This window comes from Aulonocara stuartgranti (assembly GCF_965226115.1).
Source record: "Aulonocara stuartgranti genome assembly, chromosome: 23".
Lineage (NCBI taxonomy): Eukaryota > Metazoa > Chordata > Actinopteri > Cichliformes > Cichlidae > Aulonocara > Aulonocara stuartgranti.
The window spans coordinates 18,302,979-18,316,425 of record NC_138958.1 but is presented as its reverse complement, the minus strand read 5'-3'; the positions used below and the strand labels follow the sequence as shown (position 1 = coordinate 18,316,425).

Here is a 13,447-nt window from a genome sequence, read left to right as displayed (position 1 = left end):
AAACACAAATTTTATCATCTGTGTCTGGAATAATTGTTAATTATCTGACAATTTGTTGTTTTTAATCTTTTGTCGGCTGCTTTGATTGATGTCATCTTACAGATGGTGGATTTAGTGCATTAAATGAGGTCTTACACAGTGTAATCTAAGAAAGCTAATGCAAAAATGCAACTTTTGTTTATATGAGTGTCAACTGAGGAAGTTTCAATGTGATATTAATTCATTAAATTCAATACCTGTTTTCATTGAAAATGTGGACATTATGCATTTTTAAGGTTGTATTTTTTTTTCTTAGAACAGGCTTTTGTTGTGCTCTACGTTACCTTAACTCAGACACAGCCAAAATAATGTCTGGCTCAAAACAGCCTTTATCCAAACACAACGATTTGCTTAGATTAAAAACCATCTCAAACAAAGGATCACAAAAGTCCCATCACAGGCCTTCAGGGTAGCTTTTATCAACACATACTGTCACATGAAGACAGAAACTCTCACCGATAATAAAAATATCCAAGACCATGAAACCAGAAACACAGGATGGAAAACCTGAAAGCCATCATTAGAAGAACCATCAACAGCAATCGCAAAAGCTAAAGAAAACAAATTAAAACAAGAATCCAAAAATTCAACAAAACAGAAATCAGAAGATTACAAAAATAAAAACAAGAAATCAAAGAAAAATCATTTCAACCAAAACCTGAAGATTAAATTGATCCAAAAAACTGGAAAAAAAAAAAGAATATCTTCAACTTTCATACCCGTAATATCAGCTCTATGTTGAAACCTCTGCTGCCACACCTCTACTGAGCATGTGCAGAGAATGTTTCAGCACTCAGCTTGTTTGTGATTGAAGGAAGTGAGAGCTTCCTGTGACCGTCAGGCTGCGGGCTGGGCCTTTGTTGTAATCAGGGCTGATTCCGTTTGAGGCCTTTGGGGGGAAAATGTTATTTTAATAAATTTTTAACTGATCAAAACATATAAAATATGTTCCTTTTTTAATGGATTTTGCAGCAGTTTGAAAATTTCAGTGATGATCTGAGAGGTTTATTTTTTATTTGTTGGTCTCTTTCTGTGTTTTTGTGTTTTGCTTTTCTTTCACAAATATGGGGACTGTGTTAAAATGTACAAAACAATGATGTCATGTTTTGTGACGAGGACCCAGGTAGAGAGAGACTTGATGAATTTAAGAATCTTATGATTTAATAAAGAAATTTGCAGACTTGCACAGAGATGGTAAAATTCTAATGACTGATAACGGAAACGAAGACAACAGACGATGAGGACAGGGAGGAACAGGGGTTTAAATGCACCAAGGAGACAGTCAGACGGAACTCGGGACAACTGGAGACATTTAAGGATGCAGGGACTCACAGAGACAGGGAAGAAGTCTCGTCGTGACGAGTAAAGTTTATCTTGCCTGGCTGGGCAGCTCTCTGGGTGCTCAGCACCCCCAAAGCTCTGATCTTAGAATCGCCCCTGATTGCAGTTCAGTGGAGCTAAAAGGAGTTCTGGCAAAGTTTGGAGGAACATAAAGAGCATCCACGGTATGTGTTGGATCATGTTGTACAATACAGCAGACCAAAATTAACACAGATGAAAAAGCAGAACAGCAGAGTAAACCTTTTTTGGTCTGAGATTAAATTTTCTTTCTTTTTTTTACACTCAGCTCTCTACACTCTAGCGAAGCTCTCAATTTACCGGTCGATCTACGTCCCTACCCTCATCTATGGTCACGAGCTGTGGCTAGTGACCGAAAAAACAAGATTGCGCATGCAAGCAGTGGAAAATGGGCTTCCTCCGAAGGGTGGCTGGCGTCTCCCTTAGAGATAGGGTGAGAAGTTCGGCCATTCGGGAGGGGCTCAGAATAGAGCCGCTGCTCCTCCACATCAAAAGGAGCCAGTTGAGGTGGTTCGGGCATCTGACAAGGATGCTTCCTGGGGGCCTCCTGGGTGAGGTTTTCCGGGCATGTCCCACCGGGAGGAGGCCCCAGGGCAGACCCAGGACACTCTCGGCAAGCCTGGGAACGCCTTGGTGTTCCCCTGGACAAGCTGGAAGAGGTGGCTGGGGAGAGGGAGGTCTGGGCTTCTCTGCTTGGGCTGCTGCCCCCGCGACCCCGCCCTGGATAAGCGGAAAATAATGGATGGATGGATGGATTAAATATTATTGGATAATTTTCGTATTGGTATATCATTACTCTATAATATTATAACTCTGTAATATCGAGCATGCTCAATAATCCAGGTAAGGAAATTCCAAAAGGTTGATTCTGCTCATCTGGACGTGGTGTTTTCAGTGCAAGAAACGTTTTGTCACTCATCCAAGTGACTTCTTCAGTCTCAGCTGACTGCAGGTTTCCATAATCTTATAAACAGTACATTTGCACAATGACTGAAACTAGCACAGCTGACGAAAAATGGGCTATGAGGTCAGTTGCTTAATTATTAATATGCAAACTGTCATGACCATTGATCAATGGCCATTAATCAGTGGCTATGAGTACCATTCACAGAGAGTTGGGGAATGGCTGCAATCACAGCATTGTAAGATGGTGAAAGATGTAACGTTGGGCCCCCTCCTTGATTCAGAGATGGTTTTTCCCTTTTCACGTAAATGATCTCCTTGACTCCGCGCTCAAACCAGCGTTCCTCCTTGTCCAGGATGTGTACATCCTCATCATTGAAACAGTGTCCACTGGCCTGTAGGTGTAAATAGACTGTGGAGCCCTGGCCTGATGAGTTAGCACAACACAGAAGAGTTAACTCATCAGGCCAGCACTCTGCGGTCTATTTACACCTGCTAGCCAGACGCTAAAGGGGGACTTAAAAAATTCCAGAACTGTTCAGCCTCCTCTCTACACCACTATGAATGTGATAGTTATAGCCTCCTCTTTCCCTTTCTTTGTGTACATGTGAGTTTAAATGGCAGTCAAACTTCCTAGTGGGTTAGCCTGGAGGTATGTCTTCCTCGCGTGTGCCAAGTGGCAGGTGGACACATCTGTTTCACATCCACTCATCACCTCCTGGAGCACAAGAGCCAGTTCTCCACTCACCTGTTGCCAAACTGTTACAACTGATACTGTGGTAACAAGTCTAGTTCAGTTGATTACTCTTTGTGAAATAATTTCATACCTGCTTTGTATTTTTTGTTTGTTTGTTTTTCCATCTGCTTACATTCATCCATTACTACAGCTTGCTGATCCTAGTTTCTGGAAGAAGCCCTTCCTGTGGAAAACCTAAATGTTACTTAGGCTGCCACTGCCCTGTCAATCACAGACTCTCAGATTCTGACTCTCTGTCTACTTTAACTATGTATGAAAGCTCTCAGCACAGAGAACAGTGCCACATGATTCACATACCAGTAGTACCAGCTTATTCTTGCCTGTTCCAGAAAGGAGTAATAGTGTCCACACTCTTAAGTGCTTGAGCTCGTAGCTAAACATGTGCAACATTTTGATTCAGATAGCTGAGATCAAGGCCCTGAAGATTACTTCTGTGAACTACCACAATTTAGTGGAGTTGCCACATGCATCCAAAGAATGAAAGTTAAAGTTGGTCATAAAACCTGTTTGAATGCACTTTACAACTGTAAGTATCAGACCTGACAAGTGTGGGCTCCACCAGGCACTAAAAGAAAAATCCTATTGTCCTGCTGATAAGACCACATCAGTGGTTGCAGCACTCAGTTAAAACTCTGCATTCTTCTGCTGAAGTAAATCATTAATAAATAGACAATGCAACCAACAGGAAATATAAAATAAAATAAATATCAGATAAAAAAAAAAGAAACCATAAACTTTGGCATTGGAAAGATGCCTGCAGCAGTTAAATGAACCTCTGAACGGCTTTGATGTTCATTATTATTTTATCGGTGGCTCCTGTTGAAGCACTGGAACTGGGTGTTTTCACACAGACTCCCAAAGCAACAGGATCTTTAAAACCTTTAACAAACTGGACTGTGACGACTCAGGAAACCTGATCTGCAGCTGCTCATCATCATGGACAGCTGGGTTTGGTGTGTTTTCACTCTGGGTAAGAAAAACTGAGCTTCTCAATTTCTGACATTTATTATAACTATCAATATTTCGTAATAGTTGTTATGACTGATGGGGTAAGATAAGATAAGATAAGATAAGATAGAACTTTATTAATCCCTCGGGTGGGTTCCTCTGGGAAATTCGATTTCCAAAAAAGCACAGCACCGACAGAAGTTACAGAGTTACAGAATATTATATATACACACACACACACACACACACACACACACACACACACACACACACACACACACACACACACACACATATATAAATACAGAGACAATATAAATAAAATATACGAAGGGGATAAATAGAATAAATAGGAATAAAAAATAAAAATACAAGTGAATTGCACATTTCAAGTATTGAGGTCTATTGCACTGTTGACTATTTACAAAAGTATTGCACAAAAGGTATTGCACAGTGAGGTGAAGAGGCACTACAGCTTAGTTGTTCCCCCTCCTTTGTCCTCCTGTTTCCCCTCCCTCTCCCCTCCAGAGAGGAGTTAAACAGTTTGATGGCGTGTGGGACAAAGGAGTTTTTAAGTCTGTTAGTTCTTGTCTTGGGGAGAAGCAACCTGTCACTGAACAGACTCTTCTGGTTGTTAATGGCCGTGTGCAGAGGATGCCTGGCATTGTCCATAATGTCCATCAGTTTCTTTAATGTCCTTTTCTCTGCCACTGTCACCAGAGTGTCCAGCTTCATGCCGACCACAGAGCTAGCCTTCCTGATCAGTTTCTCCAGCCTGGATGAGTCCTTCTTTGCTGTGCTGCTCCCCCAGCACACAACAGCATAGAAAAGTACTCCAGCAACCACTGACTGGTAAAACATCCTCAGGAGCTTCCTGCAGATGTTAAAAGACCTCAGCCTCCTGAGGAAGTACAGTCGGCTTTGTGCTTTTTTATACAGGTGCTCTGTGTTGCATGACCAGTCCAGTTTATTGTCCACCCACAGCCCGAGGTACTTGTATTGTCATCATCCCACTGGGTTGGCCGGCAGGCAAGTTTGTGAACATTACAACTTGAGAAATATGTCACCTAGGATTTTCAAATTGATACAATAGGTGGATCTGGTGGCTGCCACACCTCTACTGAGCATGTGCAGAGAAAGTTTCAGGACTCAGCTTGTTTGTGATTGGAGGAAGTGAGAGCTTCCTGTGACCGTCAGGCTGTGGGCTGGGCCTTCGTTGTAATCAAAGGTGATTCTGAGGCCTTTGGGGGAAAATGTCATTTTAATAACTTTTCACTGATCCAAACATATAAAATATCTTCCTTTGTATTTAATTTTGCAACAGTTAGAAGATTTCAGTGATGATATGAGAGGTTTCATTTGTATTTGTTGGCTTTTATTTTCATTTTTTAATAAAGAAATCTTTATTGAAATTATTTTTGTCGACAGTGTTGCTACCTCGAGCCGTGTCACCAGAAAGTATGAAAACATTTTCATGAAATCATCTTCAGGTCATTTCAATCCATCATCACTGTCACGCTGCTCATTGTTCTGTTGATTTTCAGGTTGTGTGTTTGTTTTTCTCCTGCTCTGCTCCGTGTGCGTTTTTCTTTGTTTGTTGCGAATTACCATCAATGAAAACTGAGTTTGGACCCGCCATACAGCCTAGCCTCGACAATCTCAGCCTTGGTCTTAAATCACACTGAAATCATGTCAGCAGAGTTTCTGTTGGGCTCAAATTTAAACATTTTTGAATGGTGAGCCTCACCAGCACATAAAACAGCAAATGCCACTGAAAAACAGTCTAAAGGTTTCGAGAATTTGCCCTTTAAAACTGATCCTCAACATCATCTAAATGTCTTTGTTTTCTTCTTTTTCTTCTTCTTCTTCTTCTTCTTATTATTATTATTATCATTGCTATTGTTGTTATTATTGTTATTATTATTATTAAATGTGTGGTTGACTTGTATCTATTAATCCTTTACATGTGTATTTATTTAGTATTTATTATGAATATAAAGGTACAACGGTTGAAATTATATGAGCTGGGTTTTCTGATAAATTGGCTCCTTATAGTGGACATAAGTGGGAACTACAATCTACAGTCGTAGTTAAAAATGGCAAAAACACAAAAAATTTTCTAGCTCTTTAAAACTCAATATTGTCACTATAACTTATTCTATTGTTCTTTTACTGCTCTTATTTTTCACTTTTCCTTATTTTACATTGACCACGTTTGTGTTATTGTTTTGATAGTTGCGTCAGCGTTGAGTCAGAGGTTGTGTACGTCATCACACCGCGCTGCAGGCACGCTTTGCCGGTGCGGATCTGGTGCTGTTCTGTGTGGACTTTGCGTGTGTTTAGGGGAAAATGTCGGTGTTTCACGACGAAGTGGAGATCGAGGACTTTGAATACGACGAGGATACGGAGACGTATTACTTCCCGTGTCCCTGCGGAGACCGCTTCGCCATCACCAAAGTAAGTTCAGCTCACGGCTAACAGCTACAAACCAAACTTCAGTTTGAAATCTCCTGTTTTTACATCTTCATATAGTGGGTGATTTACACGGAGGACATAACAGAGTTTCCCACTCCCTTCATCATCGATACAGTCTTCTTCTGGATTCGGCAGGGATTTATTGATGGCACGTTGATATATGTCCGTTTTTTTTTTTTTAAAGAAGTATTTCAACCTTCCTTTCGGATTTGCCACAGAGGTGGGACGTAAAATCTCTCATTATTTGACTGAAGTTTGGTTTGGTGTTAAGATAAACTTTTATTAGTCCCACACGTGGGAAATGTGTTTGGTCACGACAAAAAAGTGGACAGTACAAAGTTAAGAGCAGCAAAAATTAAGAAAAACACAAGAATAGAAAATAATAAACCAGCACCATACTTTATTCTCAGCAGTGAAACTACGTCAGTGAACGGAACCAAACTCCATTTAAAAGTCTTCAAATTTAAGAGAGTAAAAACGTTCAAACAAATCAAAGCCTACTGAGTAATTATCAGTCATTTCTTGTGACATCATGAATCTTTGTTTTACATGGTTTAAGGTAGAAAAGACGGTATTTTAAGTAGTTTTTTTTCTGAAATAGTAGAAACTTGTAGCTGAAGTGAACTTTAGCTCTCTTAAATTCAGGAACAAGATGACAGTTCACCATATCAAGACTTCCTTCATGTTAGCAGGCTGAAGAAATCCTAAAACTGCAGTGAGTTGCAGCTTATTTGTGGGTCTCTGCCTTCAGTGACTAAGAGTTGGCTCTTCTGTGTTGAGATCTGACATTTGAAGGATATTTAATTTCTTTGCAGGTAGAATACACGGGTGTACAGGAGGGAAATTTAGACTTTTTCTAATGGAGTTTGGGTGTTTTTAGTGATATGTCATATACTGATGGAGATGATCTTCTTTTTCTTTTCTTTTTGAAACATTAAAACAAAGAAACATAGTTTGGAAGAAATGCATGTATGGATGCATCTGGCATACCTGAGCACTCTAAAACTGAAACAGATACTCAGAATAAGCAAGAAGAAACTCAGACTTTATCAGTTTTGATAGTGTTTGCCTGCTCAGCACCATCCAAAGGTTCATCCAGGAAAGTCCGACTTCATGACGAGTTCTTTCTTTGTAATTCACGAAGCATCCCAAACTTGCGACTAGGGCTGCCACGATTTGTCGACTAGTCACGATTACGTCGACTATCAAAATCGTCGACGACTGATTTAATAGTCGACGTGTCGTTTGAAGCTTTGTAAGATCGCAAAAGACGCAGGAATAATAGCAGGATTTAAGAGTGTAATAACGGACTGAAACAGAAGATGGCAGCACAGCATGTACAAGGATGCCAGCTGCCGTTAAACCCCGAAGAAGAAGAAGCAGCTGTGTCCCAGAATTCATAGCGCGGCCCAGCTTAGTTTCCAACAATGGCGGTAGCTAGTTAGTTTTAATATTACTCTTATTATTCTTTCTGGGTCACAAAATAAACGTTTAACATATTTTCAGGCGAGAATGTAGCTGTGTAAACCTCAAATATCGGCTCAGTTTATCAGGACACCACATATTTTCAAAAGCGCTCTGACGTTTTCGGAGACGTCTGTTACCCACTAGCTCGATAGCTAGCCGGGGGCTAGGTCACTAGCGCCGTGAGAACACCGGACTCCCGGCAAATTGTTTTCAAACCCACCGCCGTCTTTCGCGACTCAGGTTAAATATATATGAGTCACTTAGATAAATTAAAAATGTTGTTGTTTGGCTTTTTTTTTTTTTTTTTTTGTATTTTATTTGTTCCTGAGTAAATCGGTTTGGCTGAGATTAAAGTTATAGTTTTTACACAGCTGAATAAACGTCAAGCAGACAGCTGATTATCAGAAGTGTGAGATGCTGGAGAATATACTCCGGTGTCCTGTTATATTTTAGATAGCAAGGAGTTTATTAAACTTTACCGAAACAATCTGCAAATTTCATTAAAATTGAATAAACTATCATCTTGTCTTTATTTTTAGTTAGCACCTTAAAAGCTTAAAGCTGTAAGCTAATGATAGTTATATAAGAGCAGATGCTGCTGGTGCAATAAGCTGTAGTTTTACGTCCAGTGGATGATGATCTGATTAGTCGACTAATCGCATAAATAATCGGTGACTAGTCGACTATCAAAATAATCGTTTGTGGCAGCCCTACTTGCGACTGCAGTCAGGTCTTGCAGTTTTTACACTGTCCCTACACTTTGTCTCTCTGAACTCTGTTCAATTCCTCAGACCTTGCGGCTTTGCTGCGGTGCTCTCAGGGGAGGGTTTATTCTTACAGGCAGCATTTGTGTTGGGTGGCCTGTGGTACTTTTAATCCTGCAATTGTTTGATCAGGTAATGCGTTTTCTCCAAAGGGTGGCTGGCCTTTCCCTCAGAGATGGGGTGAGAAGGCCAGTCAGTTTGAGGGTGTCAGGTAAAGATGTTACTCCTGCACATTAAAAGGAGGCAGCTGAGGTGTTAAGATCACGACCTACTGGGAGAACCCAGAACTACTGGAGATAGCTGAGAGAGGCCTGCTGCCCCCAAGACCCAGCCCCAGAAAAGCGACAGAAAACGAATGGCAACATGTCGTAGATGGAGAAGAGTGACCGTACAATCTTGATGATTTCTTTTATGTGACAGGTGCACAGATTTCAGATCAGCCTGGCTACAGTGCTGAAGAGAAACCTAGGGTTGTTCTTATTTTCTTCAATCAGTGATGAATAGTAAGATGTTCTGGCTTTGCGGAGGGCTTTCTTATAAAGCAACAGGCTTTATAAAGGCTAAATGATGATCCTCTAAATTTGTGACACGCCATTTCCTCTCCAGCCTATGAGTTATCTGCTTTAGGCTACGTGTTTGAGAGTTATACCACAGAGTCAAGTACTTCGGGTTTGAGGCCTTATGTTTCACAGTAGCTACAGTATCCGGAGTCGTACATAGTGAGGAGGTAAAATTATTAACAATGGCCTGTATTTGTATAGCACTTTTCTAGTCCCTAAGGACCCCAAAGCACTTTACACAACCTGTCATCCACCCATTCACACACACATTCACACACTGGTGATGGCAAGCTACATTGTAGCCACAGCCACCCTGGGGTGCACTGACAGAGGCGAGGCTGCCGGATACTGGCGCCACCGGGCCCTCTGACCACCACCAGTAGGCAACGGGTGAAATGTCTTGCCACTTCGAGCTCTGTTGGAGTAGCATTCAGATAGCTGCTCTGCTCTGTGCTGGTACAGGGCATTGAAGATGATAACAGTGGGTGGATTATATTCTTAAACTTAGTTACAGCGCTTTCAGAAAGACATCTACTGTGATAAAGTCTACTCTCCACTGCTGTTTAATCAATTATTGTAAATGTAATCAGGAAATGATCAGACAGGAGAGGGTTTTCAGGAAACACTGTTAAATGTTCAGTTTCTATGCCATATGTTAAAACAAGGTCTAGAGTGTGATTAAAGTGGTGGGTGGGTTCTTTTACATTTTGAGAGAAGCCAATTGAGTCTAATAACAGATTAAATGCCATGTTGAGGCTGTCATTCTTAGCATCTACATGGATGTTAAAATCACCCACAATAATTATTTTATCTGAGCTGAGAACTAAATCAGATAAAAAGTCTGAGAAATCAGACAGAAACTCTGTGTAAGGCCCAGGTGGACGATATATGATAACAAGTAAGACTGGTTTCTGAGTTTCACAGCTGGGGTGGACAATGTTAAGCATCAGGCTTTCAAATGAATTAAGTCTGTCTTGGTCTTTCGTTGATTAATAGGCTGGTGTGAAAAATTGCTGCCACACCGCCCCCTCGGCCTGTGCTTCGAGATTTCTGGTAGTTAGAGTGACTCGGGGGTGTTGATTCATTTAAACTAACATAATCATCCTGCTACAACCAGGTTTCTGTAAGGCAGAGTAAATTGATTTGTTGATCAATTATTAAGTCATGTACTAACAGAGACTTGGAGGAGAGAGACCTAATATTTAATAATCCACATTTCACTGTTTTACTCTTTGGTTCAGATGTGGATACTGTACTGTTCCTTCTTTCTGATTTTTTTTTTTATGTTTAAGGTGTTTGTTGCTGGTTTCTTGTTTGTTTTTCATTTGTTTGGGAGCTGACACAGTCTCTATTGAGATGGGGTTTTTTGGAGGTAACAGGAGGAGAGAAGCTGCAGACTGCAACTTTTTATTAATACATTAATACATTTGGCCAGAATTCTCAAAATGACAGCTTCTCCATCCAAAGTGGGATGGATGTCATCTCTCCTAACAAGACCAGGTTTCCTTCAGAGAGTTTCCCAGTTATCTATGAAGCCCACATTGTTTTTTGGACACCACTCCGATAGCAATTTAAGGACAACATGCGGCTAAACATGTCACTCGTGGACTGATTGGGGAAGAGAGAGGAATAAACCACAAAAACATTCAAACCTTGACAGAAACCTGAAGATTTTATTTGTTTTTATTTTGAAGGAGGACCTGGAGAACGGGGAGGAGGTGGCAACATGTCCAAGCTGCTCGCTCATCGTTAAAGTCATCTACGATAAGGTATCTGTGACTTCCTCTTATCAGTTCATCCATAAAGGGCTCAACGATCAGTTATTTAAAAAGTTTCTTGTAAAGTGACGAAAAGCAGCAAATTCTCACTTTAGAGAAGCTGGAAATCACTTTGTTTTATTATTTAAAGTACCTTCAGTGTTTATTTGATCTAAAATGTTTCCTGTGATAACACCAGAATTTCTCATTATTTGATCAGGACAGTTTTATATCGATCAGTTAAAACTTTCAAATAAAAAAAACATGATAGAAAAGAAAAGATGCAACGCAGCATCACAAAAACCTCTGAAAAGTACTTTTACATTACTTTTTTGTGTTGGGGACATTAAACCATCATGCTTTTATTCTGCAAATCATTGGTGAATTGTTCATGTAAATTATTGATTTTTTTTTTTAAAAAGTACAACTTTAAATTTAAGACAGATGGATAGTACGGGGCGTCACTACCTGTCAATGAATGACAGGCTTTTTTGTATGTGTGTGTTTCAGGATCTTTTCCAGGTTGGAGAAATCATTGAAGCGCCGTCACACGCCAAACTGGAGGTCGTTCAATCCTGAACCCTCTCACCTTTGACCTCACAGAGACCCCAGTTTAACCATTTCCCGTCTCGACGCTGTGTCCAGGTGGTGCTGGGAAACGCCAGACTTTCACTGCCTCCTGTATTTCCTCCAGATGTATCTTGAATGAAATCACACTTGATCCAGATGAAATTTTTTTGAAGACGCAAGGTTGCGGCGTTCATGTGTTTGATGGACTTCCTGCGGATTATGTGGGAGGATGAGCGTGGAGCCGAGCCATTTGCTGTGAACAGATGAAGGTTGCGCTTTAAAAAAAACAAAGCGTTGGTTCCTGCCTCAACCTCGCCACTCTTAATGCACATTCAGTCTTTCACTTTAAAGCTCAGGAGAACGAAGGAAGCTTCATTTTAGGACTGGCAGGTTTCTTTAGAGCTTTTATTTTGTAGTTTTGAGATATTTTAATATATATTTATATAAAACCTCCACATACAGAGAACCCAGACACCCTCTATAGGACAAACTGTGTGATGACACAATTACTGAATCAGTAATGTTTCAATCGATCAGCTGACGTGTGCTGATTGGCTCCATGGCATCTCCGTGGGATTAATAAAGTTTTTACTTAAACTTTTTGTTTGTTTGTGGATAATATGACCTCTGAACACAGAATTAAAAAGTCTTTGTTAGCACAATAAAAGTTTCACTCTGCAGTCGATATCTCTGAAAACTTTCAGAGAAAAAGCATGTGTGCGTCTTCCATAAAGCCCCTCCCCCCTCCGTTAGGTGAGAGTTTGATTCAAAGCAACATTCAAATTTTCAAACTCCAGATTTTTTAATGATCATGAAAATTCTTTTCTTATTACATCTGTGATAGGATGGTCTGACTTTTTTTTTTTAAAGACAATATAAAAGTAAATTAATATTAATTATATTGATATTTCAGTTATTGATTTCATCAATTTAATTTGATTTCAGTAAGCTTGGTGATTGTCGGTTAATGATTGAGGTGACTGGTTAGTAAAGATCGTGGTGGAAAGTGTGACTGCATGATCAGAGAGTCAAACATCTTCTCGTCTGGAGACTGAATTGCTCTTTTCATAGCAGGAAGCTGTTTCAGCATCAGTAGACACCGTTTTTACTCTTCACACCCTTTACAATCAAAATGCTTTTAGATAGTTGAATACAATACACAATCCAGCAGAGGGCAGCAACACCTAAGCGCTCTCTCTCCCTAACATGAGCAGAGGATAGAATAGAATAGAATTAGAATTCAACTTTATTGTCATTGCACATGCACAGGTACAGGGCAACGAAATGCAGTTTGCATCCATCCAGAAGTGCTTTAGTGATATAGATATATTACAATATATATTAGCAATAATATAGATATGTGAGTATATTACAGAAATGGGTCTATTATGGTATGTTATAATGTACACGGTATGAAGTATGTTGTGAATATTCTATAACTAAGTATGTACAGGCTATAGTGAGTACAAGCTATGTACAGGATATGAACAGGATATAAATATGAAAAACTATACAGAATATGAAATAAATAACTTTACAGAATCTGGGATATACAGCTATACAGAAATGGGAACTATGCAAGTTGTAAACAGTTGTAGGATTAAAGATTATCGAATGTACAGAATGATTATTTACACAGAGCTATACAGTAGTGCAGTTAAGATAAGTGAGGGTGTAGATAGTTTCTACAGAGGCTATATAAAGTGCTAGTGGTTGTGAGTGGTGGTTCAGTCCATGTTATTATTGTGTTTGAGGGTACAGTTGTCCATTGTGGGTGTGTGTATGTTCAGTCCATGAGTTTAACGTGGGTCAGATGTCAGGAGGCAGAGTTCAGGAGTCTGACAGCTG

At 40.0% G+C, this 13,447-nt stretch overlaps 1 protein-coding gene across 1 annotated transcript; it reads left to right on the top strand.

Moving 5' to 3' along the window:
- Positions 1–6,265: 6,265 nt before the first annotated feature.
- On the top strand, positions 6,266–13,029 carry dph3 (diphthamide biosynthesis 3). Its single transcript, XM_082525799.1, has 3 exons — positions 6,266–6,463; positions 10,967–11,041; positions 11,540–13,029. The coding sequence occupies exons 1-3, from the start codon at positions 6,356–6,358 to the stop codon at positions 11,606–11,608; spliced, it is 252 nt and encodes an 83-aa protein (XP_082381925.1). The 5' UTR covers positions 6,266–6,355; the 3' UTR covers positions 11,609–13,029.
- Positions 13,030–13,447: the final 418 nt, after the last annotated feature.